Source organism: Haemorhous mexicanus, chromosome 5 (genome assembly GCF_027477595.1).
Source record: "Haemorhous mexicanus isolate bHaeMex1 chromosome 5, bHaeMex1.pri, whole genome shotgun sequence".
NCBI classification, from domain to species: Eukaryota; Metazoa; Chordata; class Aves; order Passeriformes; family Fringillidae; genus Haemorhous; species Haemorhous mexicanus.
In genome coordinates, this window is record NC_082345.1 from 27477940 (window position 1) to 27503130 (window position 25191).

The window sequence follows — 25191 nt, forward strand, 5'->3', positions numbered from 1 at the left end:
GACGCGCCATCACACCACGCGCCGCCGCGGCCGCCGATTGGCCGGAGGCGACCTGGTCTCATTGACAACAAACCGCGGGGGGTGCGCGCGCCCGGGCTGCGGGGGCGGGGCCGCGGGCCGGCCCAAGATGGCGCGGGGTCGGCGGCGCCCGCCGGCAGCGGCAGCAGCCTGTGCTTGAGCGCCCGGGGCGGCGGCGGGCCCTGCGCCATGGAGGGCGGCGAGCTGGCCGCCGAGGGCATGGACACCCTGACTGAGCTGGGCGACGAGCTCACCCTGGGCGACATCGACGGTAGGCGCCGCGGGAAGGAGCGGGGGGGTGGGGTGGAGACGGCGCGCGTGGGCTCCCCACGCGTGTTGGGGGGAGCGCTCGGGTCTCCCCGCGCGGGCCCGCGGCTGCTGGGGTAGGAGGCGTGGGCGGGTGGTCCTTGCATCGTGCTTCTGGAGTGTTCGGGGTGGGGGCGCTTCCCACGCGGTACGGGTTGCCACGCGCGCGGGGGGAGCGGGCAGCCCCCGTCCCGGGTGGGCACAAGCGGGGCAGCGGAGCGCGTCCCGCCGGGCAGCGCTCGCCTGGCGAGCGGCCACGCGTGTCTCCCCTGTCAGGGGAGCGCTTCTGAGCGACTTTCTCGGGGCTGCCGCACGCCTGGAGTGGAGGCCGTAGGCGCAGGAAGGTGGTGGGGGTGTGGGGGTCCGAGCCGCCGAGCCCACCTTCCTCCGGTGGCCGGCGCGGGGAGGGCTCGGGGAAAGCGCTGACCGTGTCTCCCTGCTCCTCCCGCAGAGCCGCGGGGCAAGCGGCGCTGCCCGCGGTCCCCCGTGTTTCCTCGTGGCTCTTTTGAAGTAGGTACTGGACGATGGCTGAAGCTGTGCCTCCACTAGTGCCCGTGGGAGGCCGAGCCTCAAGCCCTTCTGCATCGAAACAGCTCTGACTGCTTAAATTTCCCATTTTCCCTGCCATCCTAAAACTTTACTGCATCACTGGCACAGCACAGACCTGTGAGAAAACCCTGTTTTCCACCGAAGTGCAGCAAAATGAAGCGCCTGCGTGTGGCGCCTATTTTATGTATATTTTTGGCGACACCGAGCAGCTCCTGAAAACCCCATTTAAAATGACATTTCTCGGTGTGGTCTGTGCTGTAGGCTGGTGGAGATGAGCTCCTGCCTTTGCTCACTGCTCTGCTGGGCTGTAATCCCAAACAGAGCTCAGTTTTGAGGGTGCCCCAAATATCCTTGTTTAGCAGCTGGGAGATTAAATTTTAGCAGTACTTTTAGGTTTCTAATTGCTGATTTGCCACATAGCTTGGGGCGAAATTTATACTCCTTTTTTTCTTTTATTATAAAAGAAGAATGTGCCTTATGAGAGTGCAATGGGCTTGGTTATTGCCTCTAAAGTTTGATAGTGCACATTGAGGGAGGTGTTTGCTGTTGTTCGAGCACCACATAATGAGGTCTCAGGTTCCATACGGAAGCTGAGAGGGATTGATGAACCCAGCAATGGCTCTGAACTGAGGTGTGCCCTGGGAGGTGTGATTCAGAGCCATGAGTAACTTAGGAAAACGAGCTTCACTTTCCTCCCCACCTCCAGGGGTGGATTTTCCCGGGGAAGGATATGTGACAATCCTGCTTTTTTTGTGCATCAGCATGGATTCATCTCAGGGTTTGAAATTTCATATTAATTTTTGTTTGGTTTTTAAGTCATCTTGTGAGTGTTCCTCTCCTGTTCAGAGGGGGCTCCTCACTGCCTGTTGTATGGATTTTGTTTTTTTGTGGTGAATGTGCTCTGGGATGTCCGTGCTCACTGGGCTCATGGTTCCACACAGGACACAAGAGTGGCTGGGGAGCCCCAGTGCTGAGCCCAAAGGCTCTGCCTCTTGCCCCAGCACAAGCTCCTCCACCAGCCACGAGCATCTTCTGCTGGCAGGGCACTGCTGGGCAGCATCGGAGTTCGAGGTCTGAGTCGCTGGGAGGTCGAAGCACATCAGGGATCAGGACAGAGTGTTGTTTCTGTCTGTTGAGGTTGGAGTCTCTGCTGCTTTCTGTTTCTCAGAGCACAGCACCTCCAGGAGTGTGAAGAAGGGCAACCTCTGTGCTGGAGAGCTGAGCCACTGCCTGAGAGAGGCAGCTGAAGCCCACCCCTTGCCTTTCTGCCAGGTATTCAGGCCCTGGGCTGATGAAAGTGGCAGAAGCCTTTGGTGGGGTCAGTTTTGGTTTTGTAATACCTTGTTGACATTTTTTAGCCTTGGGTTGGGTTGGCATTTTGTTCTGCAGTAAGGTCACACTGCTTTAGGGCCTGAGACCTGGATAGCTCTCTGGCACAGAGGTGCAGGTGCTCTGGTGACACTGGGTTTGTCACTGATGGCTCCAGGAGCACCTGAGGTTTCTCACAGTCACTGTAGGTATTCTGATTTCTGGGTAGGCAAAGGTGTTTTAAAAGGCAGAGATTTAGATTTTGGGTGTTGGCTGTTTCTCTTGCTTTTAATTTTTTGTGTGTGGTTATTAGGAAAGCTCTTGAACCCTTTAAAAGAGGGGGGTTTTAATTAAGACTGCTGGACTTCCTGGCAGTCTTAATTCTTAAAAATTAAGCTTAAAACTTCTTGCATTTAGTCAAAACTAAGTCTGTCATAAAGATATGATTTAACTTGTGAGAGCAGGAGTAGTTTTTAAAATAATCTATTAAATCTGCTGTGTTGAACATACATGCTTTAAAATACAGTGCTTGAAATTTTGTTCTTATGCTGGATTTACTCTTCCAGAGCAAATCTCATCTGATTTATGTTTATTCCCTACTTGCAGTTGTGCTGTCTGATAGTGAAATAGCAATACCATCAAATGCAGAGTTTGGGAAGTAGTCTGGATTATCAGTTTTGTCATGGTGAGGGTTATTTGGGATGGGCTTAGCTGAAGTCAGTTGGAATGTGAAGAGCTGTTTAATATCCATCTAGATGTTGATCTGGAAACAGCCCTATTTGTTTTTCTAGTGTTTTGTGAAAGCCAGTTAAGGCAATGCATTAAAAAAAAGAAATCTTTCATTCCTATAGTGAAGAGTGGAGGCAGGGGTTTGGTCCAGCTGGTCCCTGAGGCTGGCTGCTGCCTCATGCTGGGGGAGCTGTGCGTCCCCACTTAGTGTCAGGTTGTGAACAGGTCAGGAGGACACATCTCCTCCCAAGCTCTTCCCTCCAGTAGACTCTAGTTCTTGAGAGCAGTGGTCATGGCCAGTGCTTAAATGTGTGTCAGGGTGTGGAGGGATTGCTATCCAAAGGGAAGAGTAGTAGTATCACAGAAATATGTCGAAATGTGTGTTGAGGGAGCAAGAGGCTTGGAGGAGGATTCATCCCTTTGCTCTGTTTCAGACAAAGGAGTGTCAGACAAATTAATTGGATAATGTGTGGGTGGCATTTCAGAGAGCTGAGCAAATTAATAGTCCTCTTATTGCTGGGATATAATCCATGGAAACTTCTTGTCAAAAGTTTACTGCTTCAAACCTGCTTCTATATAAATCACAGCAGTGACATCATTTGGGGTTTGTGAATGAGCAAGGTCCTGGTGTGAGAAGCCCTTTGCTGTATTTTTTCCTATAAATCAGAAATCTATTTTTTGCTTCCTAAACCCGTATTTATTATTTGTTTATAACCTCTCTTAGGTTTGTGGGTCCCCTCTTTTCCTGTTTCCAGAAAAAAATAAATGGGACTTGAAGAAAACCATGGAAGAGCCAGTGCAGCTGGGACAGATCCTGGAGTGGGGAAGAATGTCTAATTCCTCATGCCACTGCCTGCACACAGATCAGGGAAAGCATTCAGATGTCTTAAGGTGTTAAATTGGATTAGATGGAGGGAAGAGGAAGCTCTGCTTGTGAGCAATGATGTCTTGGTTGTGAAATGTTCACCTCTAGGGGAAAGGCCTATAGTGTTGCAGTAGGAGCTTCTTGATGTAGGTTCATAAAGTTCTGGAGAAGGTGGGATGGAGAAAACTGGTGCAGTGATTGCAGGCATAAAACCAACAGAAAAAGTTATTCTGTTGTTTTAAACATATGCATGGATTTATCCTGGTACAGTTCTATAAAGTGGTGTTTCCTTTCATGGTTTTTCCCCAATCTTTGTTATGCTTGTAAGTAAAAGAGAGATAAGATGAATTCTTATCCTGTCTCTTCCTCTTCCAGATACTCCGTGGGGCAGTAGAGATGGGGGACTTGAAAGCTCCCAAATGTTGGGTGGGAGAATGGTTAGTGCTGGAATTGTGTAGGTGCTTGGTTTCTTCCTGCTGCAAGGGTTAGCCTGAAGGAGTGATGGAACAACACTCTAATATTTTAGATATATATTGGAGATGGTTTTAAATTCTAGTCTGTGCTTGGATCTTGTTGTCTGGAAAGTGCTGTGGGAGGGTCATACTTTTTGCCCTGAGCAGCAGCAGCAGTGCTTTGCCACTGGCCACGTCTCGGTCTCTCTCTGGAGGTGTTGCATCGGTGTGATGTTCTCTGAAGGTTTTGAAGAACCCAGAGCTCCCTTCTGTACACATACACCATAATTCCATTATGTAAATGGCAGATGTCAAAGTATGCCGGTGACGAAATAGTGTTGAACAATTTCAGCTGTTTCTGTTGAAACAGTTTTTTTCTTCTGTTTTACAGAGATGCTGCAGTTTGTCAGTAACCAGGCAGGAGACTTTCCAGACCTGTTTTCGGATCCCTTGTGCAGCACCTTCCAGGGCGGCGGCGGCGGCAGCAGCAGCAGTGGGACCCTGGAGCCGCAGTTGCAGCGGCCCTACAGCCAGGTGCAGCTGCAAACCTTCCCGCCACCCCCTGCATCCCCCCAGCTCCAGAGCCTGCCGGTGAAAGCAGCGCAGACAACGCCTCCAGCCCCTCCTCGCTCGGCCCCTGTCCTGCAGCCGCGGCCCTCGGTGCAGCCTCAGCTCCAGCAGCAGGCCGTCATGATCACGCCAACGTTCAGCTCTGCTCCCCAGACCAGGATTATCCAGCAGCCAGTCATCTACCAGAATGCAGCCACAAGCTTCCAAGGTAGTGCTTGTGGTGCTCAGGCTATGGGTGTGCCTGGTGCGCTTGAGATTCCAGGATGCTCGGTCTGTGGATGTGCCTGGTGCACTTGCAGCAAATGGCATCAGTGTTCAAACTCCAAGTGCATCCTCAGCCGTGACAAGCCTGATGATCTTTTTCTTGTGATGCTGCCTATGAAGCATTCCTTCTCCTACCTGTGTGGCTTTGGAGTTGAAGAGCATGAGAAATTGTCAGGAATGAGATCTTGACTGTTTTTGTGTCACTTCTTACCATAGTTGTCTTGCTCTTCTCCTCTGGCCCGGCCTTCTGCCCTATGGCTCTTGGGAGGCTTGAGAAAAGATGCCTTAAAACATCATTGTTGCCAACCCTGTCCTCCTACTGATGGGTGCACTGGGCAGATCCCATCTGTCCCACACAGCAGTCTGGAAGGAAGGCACATTTTATCTTCCAAACTCTGGAGCTCAGTACTTGCACTGAGCAAAGACACTTGTAGGAATGTTTAGCAATCTTCCTTTGTGAATGCTTCATGACTTGATCCTCTTCAGTAGGTTTTGATTCTTTACATGACAGATCAGATCCTACCAAGACCAGAGGGAGTGGGAAAGTGCAGGTTGGATGTCCTGATTAATGCCACTGAAGTAGAGTCCTGTGCTATCAGACTAAAGGCTTTTGGCTATTTTCTCTTAGCTGATCCTCTGTGCCTCCTGGAAAGCTGCTATTCTAGGTGCAGTGCCCTCTGCAGAAGGCACCAAAGCAGCTGGAAGTTTCCCAACATGTGGCATATGTTAGCTGAATGCTGCCTACTAAGAAGCAGTGGGAAGGAGTGATGCTCAGAGCACTTCCAGGCTCCAGGAGGGAGATGTGTGTCTCTTGACCATTTCTGACATCTCTTCTGCTTTTCAGTTCTCCAGCCTCAGGTCCAGAGCCTGGTGACATCCTCGCAGGTGCAGCCGGTGACGATCCAGCAGCAGGTGCAGACGGTGCAGGCCCAGCGAGTGCTGACGCAGGCTGCCAACGGCACCATCCAGACCTTAACGCCTGCCACGGTCCAGACTGTCGCTGCACCACAGGTTCAGCAAGTTCCAGTAAGTAAAAATGCGGCACGATGGGGGGATCCAGCAGAACGAGAAAGTGCTTTTGTGGGTCTGGTCCCCTGGCTTGCCTGGGGAAAAGGGGTGAAGCCCTGAATCCCCAGGGCTGGCGATCCTGCCTGGGATTGCTTCTGCACAAATGTTTCTAAACCGGAGAGGTTTAGAAACCTGAGAGGTTCTAGCCAGCTGTGTCCCAGAAGCATTTTACTTCATGCAGGTCATATGTGAGAGTTCCTGTTGTGAGATGTGATGTGACTTCTGGGCAATACTCAGCAACTGTTTTCAGTAAAACAGTAACTAAATGCAGTCTAAAATTATTTTTTAACTTGGTACTGCCAAACTCAGTTGGAAACTTAACTTGAACATGCTTTCTTTGACTTTTGTCTTCTTCCTTTCATGTCCATTACCTCTACCACATCTTATAAGGACTGGTTGATAGTGGAATGTGTTCTTTTAATTTTTCTGTCATTTTTTTAAAAATAGTTTTACTGTTTTACAGTGCTATGTGGTTTTTTTTTTTTCACTCTTGTGCATCTTTGTCTTAAAGAAAAATGTTTGTCTATGAGACTCAGTATGACAAAGTTGCTATGGTTCAGTTGTATTACATCATCTCTGGTGTTCTCAGAGAGTCAACAAGGTATTTGAAAGAAATAAGAGCAAAATAACTTAGAGTGGATTTTGATCTGCTTGATGTTTAAGGTACAGATCCTTTCAGTGAAATTGCTCAGAGAAGCTACTATGGGTATTTGCCAAAGCAGACTGTCTTATCTGTGTTAGACTGAATACTCAGACACTTAAAGTAGAGAGCTAATTATAGGTGTAACTGGAGAGGGAAAAGCAGCTTTTCCATCAGCTCTTTTGTGTTTTTATATACTTGTTTACTTCTGGTGACTGATTTGAAAACCACTGTCCTGGTGGTTCCTCTGCCCCACTCTATCCAGTGCTGTTCAGACTGTCTTCTGCTCAGGGTTTGCATTGGAAAGCATCCAGGTGATGCAGGGTACAAGTCAAAGAAATACTCACCTTGCTCTTTTGCCAGCCATCAAGTTGTAAAGCTATTACAGCTCTGCCAGTGCTGACCTCTGGCTACTGAGATCAGCAGGGAAATAGGAGCCTGCTCTCCTCTTCACCTGTAACTCTTTTCAACCTAGGTTCTCGTCCAGCCTCAGATCATAAAAACGGATTCCCTGGTCTTGACAACCCTGAAAACAGATGGCAGTCCTGTTATGGCTGCAGTACAGAACCCAGCACTGACAGCACTCACTGCTCCAATTCAGACCACAGCTCTGCAGGTACCTTGTGGCTGTCCTTCCATCCCTCTCCTCACTGATGTCCTTTCCTATTAACTAACACAAGGAAGAGATTTGTGCTTTAGTGTTCTGCAGTGGCACAGACAAGAAGGGGTTTTGAGGGCTGTTGGTTCACACGTCCAGGGTAAGTAATACCCTGGTTCTGTCAAGGGTAAACACACAGATTGTATTGTTTGGCTGCCTTCCCATGGCCAGTAAGCAAAGATCAAGGGCACATTTCTGTTTAACTTTTTCTGGTACTATGAGGAATATGGCCTAAAAACTCAGTCTAGTTTTTAACTTGAAGCCAAAAGCTAACTTGCTCAGAGTACCTGTGGAACTTTCTTTTGCCCCTCAGTAGTGTCTAGTAGTAGTACATTAAATGTGACAACTAATTAAACTACTTTTCAGAGGGCATTTGCAGGGAAGATTTGTCATAATTATTGGAGGTGGCAATTGTGCTTCATGGCCTCCACTTGTAATCAAGTCTTAGGAATTTATGCCCCCAAAGGAACATTTATTATGATCTTGTATGTTCTGAACAGATATCTTTGTATAAATATTTACTTGGGAAGATAAGCTTGTCAGTGTGGGCCTAAATTTTGACTTGTTTTGCAATAGCATGGTAGGCTTCTTAGAAGCTTATTAGCAGCCAGGCTAAAATCTTCCATAATCTGCTTGCTTTATATGACATTTTCACACAACTCGAGGCTTACAAGGTTGTGTCTATCTGAAGCGTGTCTGAACACATTGAAATTAGGTGAATATTAGCCAAGGAAAGGTATAGGACTTAAATTCACTTATTTGTCAAGTTCCAACTTGAAGTGAAACTGGAATAATTTCTGGTATCCCAATTAGAAGACTATTTCAGTCAAAATTGTTCCTGAAATTGGTCGTTACTAGTTTATTCTCATGGTTAGCTGCTCTAGTCTAGTTACTATGTTTTGTCTTTTGACAGAAATGACTCTTACTTGCCATAGCTACTTGCTTCTCTGATCCTTGGTGTACTTCAAAGAACACATGTGCCTTTCTAAATCTTGCTTTGCTGGATTAAGCAGTCTGAACTTTCATTACAGCTGTCCTAGGAGCCCCTCTTTGCAGTTGTTCTGGTGGGATTCATCATTTATTTCTGAGTACATACTGCTTTAGTTTGCTTAGATGGTCTGTCCTACATCTAGATGCCCAAGTCTGAGCTTTCCATTCTGCTGTATATCACTCATTAGTCTTAGTTCCTCATATTAAGGCATTTTTATAGCTTATGGGTTGTTTTTTTTTTTCATTTAATGAAATTCAAATCAATTTGAACTGTGTTCCTCAAGCCAAAGGTTGTTTTTTCATACTTGGATCCTTTCCAGTGTTGTCGTTACCTGTGTCATTGGAAGCAGTGTAGGCTGTTGCTGTTTTCATGAGTATTTGTCCAAAGAAAAGGTGGATTTTGACACTTGGAGTGTAAAGATTGTGGGAACAAGGAGGGGCTTTAGTCCCTTTCTCTGTTTAAGTGGATGAACAGAGTGTAGTATTGGCAGAAGTGTTGATGCCCTTGGAGAACAAGAGATGTTCCTATTCCACAGTGACCAGTGTGGGAGCCAGAGTGACAGATTTTTCCTGTGTTGCTGTGCCAATGCTTGTGCCAGCTAAGAAAGATAGATAGAAGGATTTTGGCATCTCACACATTTTATAAGCTGTGCCAACTTTTTCTGATTGCTGTTTACTCCTTCTTTTGCCATCATAAACCTTACCTAATTGGCTGATTGCTCTTGACACTTGTTACGCCTGGTCTTTGTAGACCCTGGTTGGGAGCAATGGGACCATTTTGACCACAATGCCGGTGATGGTGGGACAGGAAAAGGTGCCTATTAAACAAGTTCCTGGGGGTGTCAAGCAACCTGAACCACCCAAAGAAGGAGAGAGGAGAACAACTCACAACATCATTGAAAAGCGCTACCGGTCATCCATAAATGACAAAATCATTGAGCTGAAGGACCTTGTCATGGGGACAGATGCCAAGGTAAAGATGGGAGATAAGTGACATAAGCAAATGTGGTGTCATAAATACTTGTCTGCATGTGCTCATTTGCTCTACCAAATGAAACATTTGGGTACATGCAGCTGTTAGCAGCATGCACATGTGTAAGACTGGTGAGAATCACTTGTGTTCCATAATTGTATTCAGGAAGGGTCTTCTGTAAAATATTAATTTTACTATACTAGTGGTACTGTTTCTTGAAAATAAGCTATACCTTATGCATTTGTTCTTATATTAATTAGGTCTAACTTAAAATAGGCCCTCTAGGTAGAATATCCAAGTGGATGTTTTGATAACTCTACTAAACCAGATCTTGCTTCAATTAAGTTTCCTTTTCCATGTGACTGCAGTAAGGATGAGGGTTTACAGAGCTTTCCAGTTTATTTCCTTTAGACATTGAGCTGTAAAAACTCCTGCTTGCTCAAATATTGGAAGCTTTCTTGCACCACATATTCAGGGTTTGTTCCTACTTGCTTTACCTCATGCTGGTGAGGCGGGCAGTAGTATTCTTGATACCTTCTCTGACCACTGCACAAATAAGTGCACTAGTGAAGTCACCTCCTATTGCTGGAAGTGCAAGCTTTTGAAAACATGGGTGTTGTGCAGTGTCTTCAGAGTACTTTTGGCTTATGTTTAGAAGATAAACTTGCCCACTGCTGCTGGAAGCAAGGATTTGCATGGAGATGGCTGAGTGAGTAAGGCAAGGAGGGAACTACTTATCTCAGAATACATCAGTGATCAGGCAGCAGCTTGTTTTATCCCAGAATTAATCCACTTCATTTACAAACTGTGGCACTTTCAAAGGACGATTTCTGGCTGAAACCTAGGTGTGAATTCCATTGTAATTTGAGTGTTGATCTGTTTCTCTTGTACTGTTCTTTTGAAAGATCTTAGAGAGACCTCATCCTTGTTGATCTTTGATACCTTGCCCACAGAGCATGCTCTGCTAATGGCTCCTTGGCAGCTGCTGAGTCCTTTATACCCTTTTTTTCACCACATGATACAAAGGGTTGTGGTATTCCTGCAAGCAGCAGTGATCCTTTGATGCTCTTAATATAAACTGCTTTTTGTACATTTAATTCCTTACAGATGCACAAGTCTGGAGTCCTGAGAAAAGCCATTGACTATATTAAATACCTGCAGCAAGCTAACCATAAGCTGAGGCAGGAGAACATGGTTCTGAAGCTGGCTAACCAAAAAAACAGTAAGTTATGGAGACTCTGTAGCAGATGGGAGGCAGTCAGCATGGATGTAGGATGTATCTTGCAGTTTCTTATCCTTCACAGAGGTTATATTGATAGTGGCAAGTGTTACTCCTGATGACTGAGCCAATCTGAGAGGTACTGACAGGAGTCAGGGTGGAGAAACACGTACATAATGCACTCTGATTTTTTCAGAGCTGTTGAAGGGCATTGACCTGAGCAGTCTGGTTGACAATGACGTAGACCTGAAGATTGATGACTTCAACCAGAACGTGCTGCTGATGTCTCCTCCAGCGTCTGATTCAGGATCTCAGGCTGGCTTCTCTCCCTATTCCATTGATTCAGAGCCAGGAAGCCCTCTCCTTGATGACGCAAAGGTAGTTGTGACTTTAACTGTCAAATTCAAGCTATCTTCTTCAGCATATTTAAGAGCCAGAATTTAAATTCTTATTCTCACAAGTGGAACCAGCAGACATCTGGCAAGCAGGTTTGCAGGGCTTAGAGATCTTTTGTAAGGGTGAGGAAGGTGCATGTTTGTGTTTTATCTTTCTTTAAATTACTGAGACTATTTCCTGAGCTGTATTACCTGAGCCCTACCTTAGTTGCTGGAAGAGCTGTGCTTATCCTTCAGCCCCTGTACAGTCTCTGTAGACTTAGAGTGCACGTTCATTACCCAAGGAGCTTTCCAGGATATGTATGTCCAGTGAGCAAAATGAGAACTAGAACTTGGAAATGGATGATGACATCAGTTGTGGTTAATAAGAAAGAGGCCATAAGTAATCAGAGTAACAAAAAGCTGTTAGCTGTCTTGGGCTTATGGGTTTGTTTTGTGGATATCACAGACGTGGGTTTTCTGGGAGAGCCTCGAAAGAGTAAGGGCAGCAAAGGTTAATCCTAGCTTAACCCAGGGATGCAGTTACAGTTAATACCTGAAATGACTGGACACAGAAGGAAGTTGAAGGCAGGCAAATATTTCAGCCTTATCTTACTAAGCTAAGAAAAGCTTTACTGGAGTTCTTGCTGATCTGGAGCTGAAGAGCAAGTTTATACATGTTCTGTTTCCCCTTCTCCCCTACCCCTTCCTTGGCATAAACATATGTTGTGTTCCAGAATGGTAAGCATTGGGTTTTTTCTCCTTTTTCTCTCCGTTCCTCTTCCCTTGAAGGTTAAAGATGAGCCTGACTCTCCTCCTGTGGCGCTTGGTATGGTGGATCGCTCTCGAATCCTCCTGTGTGCTCTCACATTCCTTTGCCTTTCCTTCAATCCACTGACATCCCTCCTGGACGCGCGAGGAAGCCCCGACTCCGACAGCCTGGTGCGCCATGGCTCCGGCAGGAACGTGCTGACCATTGAGTCAGGTAAGAGCTGGCATAGCTTGGGCCACAGGGGGTGTCCAGCCTTACGTGGTCCCCCTAAAAGCCACCTGTAGCTGTGAAAGCTGCTGGTCACAAAGTGGAGGGTGGCTGTGGTTCAGCAGGATGGGTTTGTGTGTTCAGGGAGCTGTACGACCTTTGATTAGTGGGTGGGGAGGGGCAGGAACTGCAGGGCAGGGCATGGAGGGAGAGCCAGCTTGGATATGGCTCCAATTCACATCCAGTGTTCTTCTTGCATAAAGCCAGCTGTGGCTCAACGTGGTGAGGTTGAGATGTCACCTATTTGTAGCCCAGCAGCTTGGGGTTTTGGCATAGACCCTTGAAAAGTAGTTCAGGGTGAGGGGTGTCTTCCTGTCTTCACCAGTCTTTGAGGCATGTTCACTTTGTATATGGTTTTAAAGTAGCTGACTGATTTTTGTCACTTAATCGGAAAGTATTACTACACTGTTGCTATGGAGTCTTGCAACTGGGCTTTTTGATACACTCATTCCCTAAAATTCATTGTTAAAAGTTCAGTTTAGGAGAGGGTGGGGGGGGATGCTGTAGGCATGCAGTTGTTTTCCTGACTGGTAAATACGGTTCCTCAGTGTTGCTTTGTAAATTTAACAAAGATTGGAAAATTATACTGGAGTATTGAGTACCTGTGGGTGTGTCTTACAGAAAACTCAGAAGACAGCTCCTGGAAAACTAAGTGCTGATCATTTTTTTTTTTTTTATACATCTTGTATAAATAATCATTTAGTTGGGAATGTTGAGGGTTGGAGTTGGGATGAAGAGGTGTTGGTATGGGTGTTTCCTGATTGAACTGCACTCTTTGCAAAAGCTGACGAAACACGTGGCAAGCGTAGCAAGACATCCTTCGGAGTCCACTCATATTGCCAGGCTTTTGGTGTCCAGGTTAGATTTTAACTTTCCTTTTTGGGATATCCACTGTAGATGCAGCTGGTTGGTTCGGTTGGGTGATGCCCACCCTAATCCTGTGGCTCGTGAATGGAGTGATTGTACTGAGCGTGTTTATAAAGCTCCTGGTGCACGGAGAGCCGGTGACCCGGCTGCACTCAAGGTCTTCGGTCACCTTCTGGAGGCACCGCAAGCAAGCGGACCTGGATTTGGCACGGGTAAAGCTGGCTCCTTGTTTTGCATCGAATGCATCTTTTAGATGGGATTGTGGGTAAATGTTTCCCAATGAGGCGGTGGCTTGGCACTTGCAAGATACTGTATTCACTGAGTGGATCATCCCGTGTGATTTCAGAGAAGCTGTTGCCAGATTGTTCTGAGCAGATTACTGTCCTACTCAGCCTAAGTTAGTGAGGCATGGAAGCAGTGGAAGAGGCTCCTAATTTCTGTCCTTGTTGCTAGCTACTGCATCTTGTATTAGTTTTTGGCAGCAACATCTTGGGTTTTGTCCAGAATCTGGCCTCTGCTGCGTCTGTCTGCTGTCTTCTAGCCTCTTGGAAGTCCTCTTTATTGTTGAGGAAACATTATATTATATTATAACATTATAAAACATATTGTTGAGGGACCCTGAAATTTCCATGGAGTACAGGATCAGAACCACGGGTAGAAAGTATGTTTAGGGCCAGATTTCAAGCTGGTGTAAACTGCTGTTATGTTTTCAGTTTCTATGTTGATGTCCCTCTGCTAAAGATCTTGTCCTGACTTGCACATGAGTTTGCCTTGCTCCCAGTGCCAAGGAGATCCCAAAGTGTCTCTGACAGTGATTTTTGTCGCTGAACCTTTCGTTGTGTTATTTGCAGGGTGATTTTGCTGCGGCTGCGTCAAACCTGCAGACTTGCCTGTCAGTGCTTGGGCGAGCACTGCCAGCTTCCCGCCTGGACTTGGCCTGCAGCCTGTCCTGGAATGTGATCCGCTACAGCCTGCAGAAGCTGGCCCTGGTGCGGTGGTTGCTGAAGAGGACTTCTCATCAGTGGCGGGCAAGGGAGGCCACTGCAGGATTCGAGGATGAAGCCAAGACCAGCGCTCGGGATGCAGCCCTAGCGTATCACAAGCTCCATCAGCTCCACATAACAGGTGGGAGCAGAGGTGGCAGATCTGCTCTCTGGTTTTCCTGAATGAGGAGACTCAGCTGATCCTGGAGCATTCAGGGAGAGCACTACAGCCTCTCTCCTCTGGGAGGGCTGCTGTTAGATTAGCCTGACAGATTTTAGGAGGCACTTACTAAAACACCACAAGTTCATGCAATAAAAGAACTCTGTAAGAACAGCTGAAGCACCAGCAGTGTAAGCTTCTCATATCAGCAGGTTCTTGAAATTGTGGTAGTATTTAGTAGCTGGTACTACTGATTAAAAATTAACACTTTTCCTTCTCCTGCTGGTACAGGTAAACTTCCCTCCAGCTCAGCTTACTCAGGCTTGCACATGGCATTGTGTGCTGTGAATCTGGCTGAGTGTGCAGAAGAAAAAATCCCACCCAGCACAATGGCAGAAATCCACCTGACGGCTGCAGTTGGCTTGAAAACCCGCTGTGGAGGGAAGCTTGGTTTCCTGGCGGTGAGTTGTGTTATCTTCCCTGATCACACCCTCAAGCAGAGATGTAGGAAAGCCTGGAAGCTGGCATTGCTGTATCTTGGAGAGGGCATCTACTAGTACTGCAATTGTAATATGATCTGCAATTACAATACGATCTTTGTCCATGGTGGTGCTGCTCTTTCCTTAGATACTGTTCTCAATCTTGTCCTCTCCTTTCACCAGAGCTACTTTCTCAGCCAGGCTCAAAGCCTGTGCAGCTCGGAGCGAAGTGCCATTCCTGACTCGTTGCGTTGGCTGTGTCACCCCCTGGGACAGAAGTTTTTTGTGGAGCGAAGCTGGATGGTGAAGTCTGCTGCAAAGGAGAGCCTGTACTGCACGCAAAGGAATCCCGGTGAGAGCCGCTCATTTCCCAAGTGTGGCATCCCAGTGCTTTGAGGCGGTCTCTCCAATCTTTTCTGGGACAAATGTGGGTGTCGTGTTTGAGAGTGTGTTCTTTTATCCCCACCCTGCTTATGGTTCTGAAGGGTGAGAGGGCATGAGGAGCTGAGACGTCTCCTCAGCCTGCAGGGTCTGGCTTGCTGCCTTTTGTATTTTTGTACCGTGTCATATTGCTTGTCTCTTTATCTGCTGGAACACAACCCAAAGGTGGCCCTGAATGTCTGGGGAGTGACTTTGGGGTGACCAAGGTTTATCCTCTGCAGAGCAGTGTCGTCACTGTTCTGCTGAGAGGCTGAAGTGCCAGAGGGATCTTTGGCCAAAGGCTGCAGCTTTACAAGGGGATTGAAAGGATAAAAAAGCCCTAAAACTTAGTCTCTAAATAATTTCATTAGTTTCTTGAGATTTTCCCTCTGCTCTTCTTCATCATGCTCTTTCCTACATTTTGATTCTTCTTTCTGAGTGTACTGGGAGGTGTCTAGGGTAACATGCAAGTTAAATGGTTTGGTTTATCCTTCTCTAGCGGATCCCATTGCACAAGTCCATCAGGCGTTCTGTGAGAACCTGCTAGAGCGAGCAGTGGATTCGCTTGTGAAGCCTCAGACTAGGAAAGAGGTAGCAGGACAAGAGGAGGAGGAGTCGTGGTGAGTATGTGTGGCCCACTGGGCACTGCTGGCCACAGCAGCAGGCTCTGAGGCCGGGCTCATAACCACTGACCAAGTGCTGTGGGGCAAACTGCTTGGGTAGTTCTTATTAAAGGCTTGGAATGACAATGCAAGTCTGACCACCAGTGTTTATTAGCAGAGCAAGCTCTGCCTCTCTGTATTAAAACCCCTTAAGTCAAAGGTGAACCTGGGAGTGGTGGGGATTTCTGGTGTTAGCTGGCATAATTCTGGTTGATTGCTCAACTAAATGGATGGCACTTTCTCTGCTGAGGCAAAGTTTAACGTGCAGAAAGACAAAAATTAGCGTGCACCTACCTCTTCTATAGACCACGACCTGTGTTCAGGGCTTTTAGAGTGTGAAGGTCTGGCAGGTCAGAGAGTGAACCCACCAGCTTGCTACTTGGTGCATGAGTGTTCTTCTGACTGACTGTGACATCTACCTGCAGTAAAGAACCAAACAGACGTGTGGCAAGAGGAGGAAAGATGACGTTGAATATAATTGTCATTGTCTCTAAGCTCTTTGACCAAATGAAAGGAGAAAATAGGTGGTAAACAGCAGCTTTTTATATTGAACCATGTCCAACTTTCTCCTGGACTCCACAGGAAGCAGGAACACAGCCTTTGCTAGTAATTCAGCACTGTTTCTTGCTGATCTCCAGATATGCTGGTGCCAGGCAAATGTTACATACATATATAGGGAGCTCTCTAAGGATCCTGGCCCCAGAAAGTATGGGTAAAAGCCTCAAATGGGAAGATAATTCAGTTTCCCTACCTGTGTAGGAAAAACACTCTGTAGGTTTGGGTTTTTTCCCAATCTCATCTGTTTCCTAGCAGAGAAGGAGCAACGGTTTGGTTTAATTGCTCATGATCAGATGCTGCTGTTGAGAGAAGGTAAAAGGATTTGTATAGGAGAGGTGGATTGTCAGTATACTTTTGGAGTCCTGTCTCCTCATGGGAAGGACTAGATCTAGTACAAGAGCAAACTTTTTTGTCCCACTCTAGGGGTGGGAGCTCAAGATCTTCATCTGTAGCATATCCCAGTTAAATTAGGTCATTGCTGCACATACTATTTTCTCTGACCAGTGCTGAGAACATGCTGTCACTTCCATTCTTACATATTTGCATATATGCAAATCATTAGAAAAGTGTATTCTCAGAGAAGTGTAATTCAGCCCCTTTTGGAGGCAGTGACTGAAAAGGAGCCAATAATCAACTTGTAATGTATGACTATGTTTGAGGTGAGCCTTGAGGTTAAATCTAATTCTGTGCTGGTGGTCGTGAAAGGGGAGATGTGAAGCTGTTCCTGTCAGAGCATTGCTCTGCTCTTCTAATCATGGGGTGGTCTCTTCAGTCCACTAGTGTTGTGTTACTTGTAGAGCTTGAACTTTCTGTGGGCTTAAAGGGTCAGCACTGTTTAAGCATGACTTGTGAACAAGAAGTGCCTTGGTATTTTCTGTTTGACAGCATAGCAAAGATCTGCCTTGTTCCTTGTTTCAGTGAATTCTCGGGTGCTATGGAGTACCTGAAATTGCTCAACTCATTCTTGGACTCAATGGGAAGTGGAGCCCCACCCTTTGCCAGTAATTCTGTACTCAAGTCTGCCCTGGGTAAGTGTGGCAGAACTGAAGCTCTTTCAGATGCAGGATTTACTGCCAATACAAATTTCCTCTCCCTACCGCCTCTCAAACTCTAGTCAAGGAGAAATACAGTCCTTGAAGTGAGGCCTGATTACATGCCAGTGTGGTACCACAGCTCAGACTGGAAGAAAGTGATTAAGAAGGCTTATAAATTTGGCTCTGTGTTACAATGCTGAGTGCCCAGCCAGGGACTGCTGCTATTTGTATTGTTGGGCAATATTTTATTTCCAATCTGAACCCTGTGCCCTCGCCTGAGAGCTTGCTCCTTGTAATGCAAAGCTAGAGGAAGGGTGGAGCATATAAACAAACAGCAGCATTGCAGTTGAAGTACAGGAAGGGTTTTTTCCCATTTAATTACCTATTGAACTGGGTTGCCCCCACTTTCACAGTGGTTGTCAGCTATATTCCTCAATCTCCAGAGACCTGCAGCCTCTGCTCTAAGCAAGCTCTGGGCATGTATTGGGAGGGCTTGTTTTGGTCCCTTGGTGTATGTTTAGTGGGACAGCAAAGGCTGCAGAATCCCTCTGAGCCATGCGCTCCTCTGGGCTAGGTTGGTAACAGGCTGCTGCAGTATTTGTTTAGCTTGGTGTTGGCACAGACAGCACCTGTCAGCTCACTGGGATGCTAGTGCAGCTTTAGACACAGGCTAACTGCTCTACCTAAAATGTATAGAGCAAACATAGTAGGAAAACAAAATAATTATTTTTTTAAAGGGAAGTCTGCTTGGGTCAGTATTGCCATAGAATTGAAAAGCAGATTAGAGTAGCAGAACATATGTCCTTTTGCCCTAAGCAGGCTTTGGGAAGTTTTTGAGGGGATGTTAAATAATGAAGGCAATTCTATAGGGAACTCAATGTGCTGTCTTAATGGCGATCAGTGCCAGTCACGAGTATATATATGAGTGGAGTTATTATTTTGGGGTGGTGAGTGGAGATCATTGTCAGGAAGGAAGTCAACAACTTTCTAGACAAGATGGTGGGATACATTCTTGTTGACAAGATACAAACATGCCATCCAAAACTCTGCTTGCAGTCAGATGTAGGGTGTTTGCATGCTGCTCCTTTGTCTTCTTGCAGCACATTTCAGCATTCTCATGGGTGGCTGAGTTCCCATGGGATCAGTTTGGGCTTGTTAGCATCAATCCCAGAGGAGGGCACTGGTAAGGGCCTGTGATACCTGTCCACTTCTCCAGGTGTGAGGGAGGCAGGTGTGCTCTCCCAGGCTGCAGGCACTGGTTGTGTTTTGCAGGTCCCGACGTGGTGTGCCGGTGGTGGTCAGCAGCTGTGGCCATGGCAATCGCTTGGCTCAGAGGGGACGATGCAGCTGTGAGGTCACATTTTGCAGAAGTGGAGCGCATGCCAAAGTCCCTGGAGATGTCAGAGTGCGTAGGCCTCGTACACTTTTCAAACTGCTGCTCCTTCTAAACAGGGGTGACTCCTTCCCCTGATGCTGTTTTGTAGAGTCACACCTACCTGTGCTCTGGAGCCGCATGTCTCTTGTGCTCTGCAAGCGTCAGTGTGCTCAGTAGTTCATGTGTAGGTCAAGGCTTGCAGACTGATAGTAAAGCTGTGGACTGGAAGTCTCAGTCATAGTCGCTTCTTTAGGGATGTCTTTTGGCTTTCTTCTAATTGCACAGTCTCCCACCTTCTAAAATCAACCAAAACTCACGTGATGATGGAAAGGATGGTGTCACCATCTCTGTTCTTTTGCACTAAAGAATCTTTGCCAGCCTTCTCTCGTTTCTCTGTTCCGTCTGTGTAGGTGAGGAACAATTGCCGTCTTTTTTTTGTGTAAGGAGTGATGATATCTCTTGAAGGTGGGAGAGTGAAAGCTGATGCTGTAGCAGCAAGACATGGTATTGCTTGAAAGCAACCTGCTTTCTCTTTCAGGAATGCCCTGGTGAAAGCTACCTTCTACATGTGTAAAGCTATGCAGGCCTCTCTGTCTGGGAAGGCAGATGGACAGCAGAGCTCCCTGGGTCACTGTGAGAGGGCTAGCAGTCACTTGTGGAACAGCCTCAACATGAGCAGTGGCACGTCCAGCACTGTCCTCAACAATGTAAGCCTTGTAAGCCCTGACATAACATGTGGTCTGTTTTGATTGTAAGGTTGGTCTTGCTGCAGGTGTGTCACTTCTCTGTTGTAGCTTCATTCTCCATTCACTCTGTGGATCATGGGATTAGAGGGGAGTCTTCTTCCCTGTCCTTGAAAAGGGCATTGCCATTGTTCTGTTTCTGCTGTGTGGAGGAGCAGAGCCGCAAGTACAGTGTCATCTCCCTGGGCACGGTGGCAGCTCTCGCTCCTCTTGTGCCAGTAGCTGTCACCCCTTTCTGGTGCTTTGACCAGTTTGAATTTGGCCCTGCATAGATGGAAAATACCCATCTCTCTCCTCCAGGTCAGGCTGGTGATACCTGTAAAACAGGACATCACTAAGTCAAGTCTGCTTGTTTCAGGCCACACTCATGAATGTTTGAATCCTCTGACACAGAAGTGTGACTATGCTGTGCTACTCCTGAGTTTGTGTGGGGCTTGTTTCTCTTCTTTCCAGGATTACATAAAACTGGAGCTTCCCTCCGAGGCATATGGGACGTGGTTCTGGTCCCTTTCGTCGTTGCTGGGTGGCAGCTGTAGTGCATTGTAGTTGCATTGCATGTTGTGGCAGTGACTGTGCAATGTTTCTGCAGTGCAGTACAGAGGCACTCTCCGTTCAGCAGCATAGGCAGAGAGCCCTCCCAGAGCCGGGAGTGGTGCTAGGGGGCAGCAGCAGATGGGGAAAAGGGGTTTGGCAGCCGCTGTCGGCTGTGCCATGACTGCCTCTTTTTTTCTCTGCAGGTGGCACGGCTGTCTTTGCTGTTTCTCACTAGTTAGTGTCACTTTTTGGCAGGAAAACCTCTAGAAGAGGCTGTGTTTCCGTGGGATCAGTTTGTATTTGTTAGCATTGATCCCAGTGAAAGGTGCAGGCAAGGGCATGTAACATTGATGCAATGTGCCCTTGGCACATTTCCTTGTCTTGGTTGAGAGATGCCACTTGAGCAAAATGCAAAGGCCTGCTCCTTTTGGTGCATTGTAGTAAGGTGACACAGCGGGGAGGGCAGAGGAGCCCCTGGGTGGGCAGGAGGTGCTGTGGTTGCCTTTCCATGGGCCGTGTCAGCAGCCATGTAGCTTGTTACTCACCCAGTGCTATGTGTTACTAAAAGCGTGTGCCCGGGCATCTTGGCTCTTGCAGATGATCCAGCTGCTGGCCTGTGACTTGCTGCTCTCCCTCCGCACCAGCCTGTGGCAGAAGCAAGCCAATGCCAGCCAGGCGCTGGGTGAGACCTACCACGCCTCAGCCCCCGAGCTGACGGGCTTCCAGCGCGACCTGGGCAGCCTGCGCAAGCTGGCCCACAGCTTCAGACCTGCCTACCGCAAGGTGATGGCTCGCCTCTCCTGCCTGCTCACCTCCAGCTTATCTGTAGCCCTTCCTGGGGGGGATGGGAAGCTGGTGACCTTGGAAACACAGGGTGTATCTGAGCTTGTGTGGTTTGGATACTTGGAGTGGGATGCTCTTCCTCTACCAGCCTTGTACTTGCTGTTGGTGGCTGATGAGGGAGGCTCCTGTGGGAGTTCAGTGCACGTGGGGAAGTATCCACTTTAGTTTCTGCATGGAAAACCATCAGCGCATGTGTATTGTCAAATACCATGGCATCCTGCCTATTAAGGTGGCTTCAGACTGGGTCTGTCCCTCTGGGGAGTGTGGAAGGAAGCTTCCTCAGCCATGTTGGCTCTGCTGAGTTAGCTGGAGGGTCAAATGCCTTCTGCATCTGTAGAGCCCCAGGTGCTTTTCTTGGCATTTCCCTGCTTCTCTTCAGTTCATCTAGTTTTAAGCCTCAGTAGAGGAAGTAGAGTCTAATACTTGGACACGAGAGTTGTTCTGTTGTTGTCCAAACTCCAGATTTCAGAATTTGATGCTGTTACCAAAGCACTGCACTAGCAGCATGGGTTGAGAATGCTGCCTGGACCACAGTGCCAAATTTTGCTCTCAGATTTTTCTACCCTGTTCCCTGCTCTCAATCCTCCCCCTTTCCAGGCCACTCACAGTTAGGTGTCAATTTTTTTTCCCCTTCCTCATGGTTGCCCTGACCTGCAAATTCCCCCAAGACAGGTGGAAAGATGAGGGAGGAGCATGGAAATGGGTCTCTGTTTTTGTCAAGGTGTTAGTGCTCTGCTCTTGAAATGTCACGGCTGAGGGATGACAATTCAGCCACAGCATCGTCCCTGTGCCAGCCCACCTCTCATCTTCCATCCTGCCTTCCCTTCCAGGTCTTCCTGCATGAGGCCACCGTGCGCCTGATGGCAGGGGCCAGCCCGACCCGCACCCACCAGCTGCTGGAGCACAGCTTGAGGCGGCGCACGCCCCAGAGCAGCAAACAAGGTCAGCCCTGGGGCCCAGGCAGCGACCCACTGCATGTGGAACTGGGAGGGGGCAGTGCTTGGGCAAGGTGTGGGGGCATAGATACAACCTGCAGTGTCTTCTGCTGTGTCAGGATAATGAGCTGCCATCAGCCTGTGGCTCAAGGCAATGCTTCGGCCATGTTCTCTACAAGCCAGCTAACGTGAGCTGCGAGCCCTGGGCTGGAGGTGTTGGCGAACAGACTGGAAAACATTTGCCTTCATGAAGCTACAAGTGCACAGCTGGGAATTCTAAAGGGAAGAGCCAAAAGATGAAGGATATAAGGGAATGGGAAGCATGATAGTCAATGTTGGGTTGAGCCCTAGGAAGTGAGCTAAAAGGAACTGCCCCTGCAGAAGACAGGACTGACAGTTCCTACCTGACTCCTAGCTCACTGTTCTCCTCTGCCAGCCTAAAGGCCCTCAGGGTGCCCCCTGCTCTTGGCTCAGCCAGGGGATGCCAGCCAGAGAAGCGTGTGGCAGTTGAGGGCCTGTGTGGTGGTGTTTTCTCGTGCAGGTGGTAGCTCTGTTACGAGTTTTCTCTTCACTGTTTGCCCATAGGTGAACTGGACACGTTGCCGGGCCAAAGGGAGCGAGCCACGGCCATCCTGCTGGCCTGCCGCCATCTCCCCCTGTCCTTCCTGTCCTCGCCGGGCCAGCGAGCGGTGCTGCTGGCCGAGGCTGCCCGCACCCTGGAGAAAGTGGGGGACAAACGCTCCTGCAATGACTGCCAGCAGATGATCGTCAAGCTCAGTGGGGGCACGGCCATCGCTGCCTCCTAACGCCGGCATGGGTTCCCTTTGTGCAAAGACAGCCTGGTTGAGCATCAGCCTGGACTTCCCCTTCTGGACCTTAGAAAAAGTGCTAGGTTAGGGCTGTGCTGGTGGGATCAGGATGGGATGGGAGAGGGAGGGAGGGTTTTGGGTTTGATTTTTTTCTAAACTTGCCCCAGGTTTAGCTTTACTAGCTTCCTTGCTTGTTCTCAGGCACTGCAGCAGGAATCTGTCTAGTTGTGGTTTTTGTCACTATGCCTGGGGCTGTTGAGAAGTGCTGCCCCGACACAAATCACCTGTCCCTGCTTGGGAAAGAAGCCCACAAGCCCACGGCATAGAGAAGTGGCACATCCCATGTCTGTCCTCAGGGGTATTTTGTTCCCTTTCCAAACACCTCTGCAGAAAGGAAATCTCTGGGGAGGGCAGAGGGTCTGTTCAAGCCTTGTCCCACCGGGCTGCTGAGGCCTAAGGCTGTTCCCAAAAGAGAGGGGAAGGCACCAGCTTTCCTTGAGTTGTGTGTCAGGAAACTGAAGCCCCCTAGACCCAACTTAACTAGGTGCTCTGGGAGTATCGCTTGGGGCCAGTACTGCCTGGAAAATTTCTCTACAGTTTTTATACAGGTTTTTTTATAGGAATGTTTGTGGCTTTACAAAAACATGGGGAACAATGCAGCAGATTTCCCTTCTGCTGCATGCGTCTTTTTCTGTGATAGCTGCCTCCAGTTTTCAGCGGGGGTGGGTTTGTGGCAGACTGCAACAAGCAGAGCCTCATGGAAGACCTTGGCATCCCTGGTCATCTGGTGCTGGATGGCAGCAGAGGTGGACATGCAGTGCCCTGCACTTGGCATGAAGGGTGAATGCTTCTCTGGTGCCTTTTCGTTGATGCAGAAACAATTTTTAGAAACAGTTTTTTTATGTTACTCAACTCCCAGTCCCAGAACTTGTCTTCAGGTGTTTCTCCTTACCTTCTCTAACTGCTCCACAGCTCCTGCAGGATTTGGGAGGCACTGGTTTAGGGTGCAAGTCTCCCAGCTTTGTTACCGTTGCTATTCCGAGCAGTTTGACTTGCAGGTGTTGAATTGCCTGTGACTTTCCAGGAGTGGGAGGTGGATTTGGGACAGGGAGAGAACGGTTCGCCCTCTTTCTCTCTGCCTTTCCTGTTGCATTTCTCCAAAGAAGGGCAGAGTGGTTGCCCTCTCACATGTGCATATGTGGAAACCAGCATTTGGCAAGTGGGCATTGCTGTTCCTCCATGTGTACGGCCGGCATGTTCTCCATGTTGGCAGCTCGAAGCATTTAGATACAGGCAGCCATCCAAATCCATCCTGTCCCAATCAAGCCTGTACTGCCCAGCTCCTGCAAACTTGGACTGTTTTGCAAGAAGCTTTTACATGTATCCAGCTCTTGCAAAGAGGCATGAGCTCCTTCAAAATGAGAGAAAGATAGGGGCTTGTGGTTTCCCTTTGCACAGGGTCTTTTGGCATCTGGGAGGACCACTTCATGTGCTCCAGTAATTGAAGACACGTAATGCTCGTCCTGGAGTTGCCTGGCTTCAAGGAGATGGAAACTGGGGCTGGGAGAAACCTGTCTTCCAGCAAAGCCTGTTCCCACTGATCGTGGTCTGTAGCTGTGGACAAAGGCATGGGGACCAGAAGGTGTTTGCCTACCACCTCCCCCACTTTATTTGGGGAATAGCTGGTGGATACCCAGCTGCAGTAGCCAGTACTGTCCTACGGGCTGGGGTGTCCCTTGCTTCCTGGAGTTGGTGGTTGGAAGGGGAGCTCATTGTTTGAGGGGAAGAGGTCACTCTCAAGAGTGTCTGATCAGTGTGGGGAACACTCTGGTGGCCGCAACTTCAGCTTTGAGCAGGTACCCTAAGTGTGCAGAACAGCTCTTGATTTGTACACATTTTGCTCATTGCCACGTTCATGAGCTTACCAGTGATCCTGTTTTGGGGAAGTAGATTGCCTCTTCCTAATTTTTTTTCCCTCTTCTGTGGCTCTCATGCTGTCTTCCTTGTCAAGGAGTTTTTTTCCTAAAATACAGAAACTCCTTGCCTGTGGCAACCTCTGAGTTACCTTGCATTTCTCCAGGTCTGCGTGCAGCGTGTGGGCAGTTCTGTGCTTTAGTAAAATGGGAGGTAAGGCTTTGGGAAAGCAGTGATGCTGAGGTTTCACTTTGCAACTAACGGTAGTCTGAGCCCTGGGAGCTGGGCTGCAGGGAGTACTGGCTGGGCCAGGAGCTGGGAGAAGCTGTCGGGCTGAAACCCAGGTAGTGAATAGCATGAAGTACCAAGGGTCCTAGCATGGCTGGTATGTCTCTGCCCCCTGCAGAGTGAGGGATCTTTGCCCTGTTTTTTCTACACTGTTCAAAAATTTGCTGTCCATCTGTCCCTACAACTTTTTTTATATGTGTGTGTATATACTGTAACTTTTTGGTTTGTGGGTGGGAGGAAATTGTTTTATGGATTATGTGAAGAAAGTCTATTTATCCACATGGAGTTCAGAGTAGGGATGCTTTGTGATATGAGATGCAACTGGTGGTGGGGAAGTTCCCCAGGGAACATATCTGCTGTCTGAAAACCCTGTTCCAGGGCTTCTGAGCATCTGTTACCTAATAAAGATGAATGTTACCACCACCTCCCACCTGCCCTCTTTCTTAGCTCTATTCATCCCACCCAGCAGCTGCTCTTAAGCAGAGGTGAGCTTGAAAAGTCCTTTAGAGACATAAAACCTCAGAGGTGCCTCGTGAAGCTGTCAGTCCTTTGTCTGGATGACCTA

General features: G+C 48.2%; 1 protein-coding gene across 1 annotated transcript; it reads left to right on the plus strand.

Annotated features, from left to right (window-relative positions):
• Positions 1–107: 107 nt before the first annotated feature.
• On the plus strand, positions 108–25049 carry SREBF2 (sterol regulatory element binding transcription factor 2). The gene is made up of 19 exons (XM_059846543.1): positions 108–289; positions 4619–5005; positions 5906–6087; positions 7245–7385; positions 9169–9390; positions 10498–10612; positions 10806–10987; positions 11776–11968; positions 12920–13101; positions 13741–14014; positions 14324–14493; positions 14695–14863; positions 15431–15551; positions 17070–17179; positions 18458–18590; positions 19099–19267; positions 20435–20620; positions 21511–21622; positions 22201–25049. Exons 1-19 carry the CDS (start codon positions 208–210, stop codon positions 22419–22421), a joined length of 3351 nt encoding a protein of 1116 aa, XP_059702526.1. The 5' UTR covers positions 108–207; the 3' UTR covers positions 22422–25049.
• Positions 25050–25191: the final 142 nt, after the last annotated feature.

Coding starts and splice junctions, on each gene's coding strand:
- SREBF2 (XM_059846543.1), top strand. CDS start 208: ATGGAGGGCGGCGAGCTGGCCGCCGAGGGCATGGACACCCTGACTGAG. Junction 14,015..14,323: donor CCATCAGCTCCACATAACAG/GTGGGAGCAGAG, acceptor CTGCTGGTACAG/GTAAACTTCCCTCCAGCTCA. Junction 15,552..17,069: donor CAAGAGGAGGAGGAGTCGTG/GTGAGTATGTGT, acceptor TCCTTGTTTCAG/TGAATTCTCGGGTGCTATGG.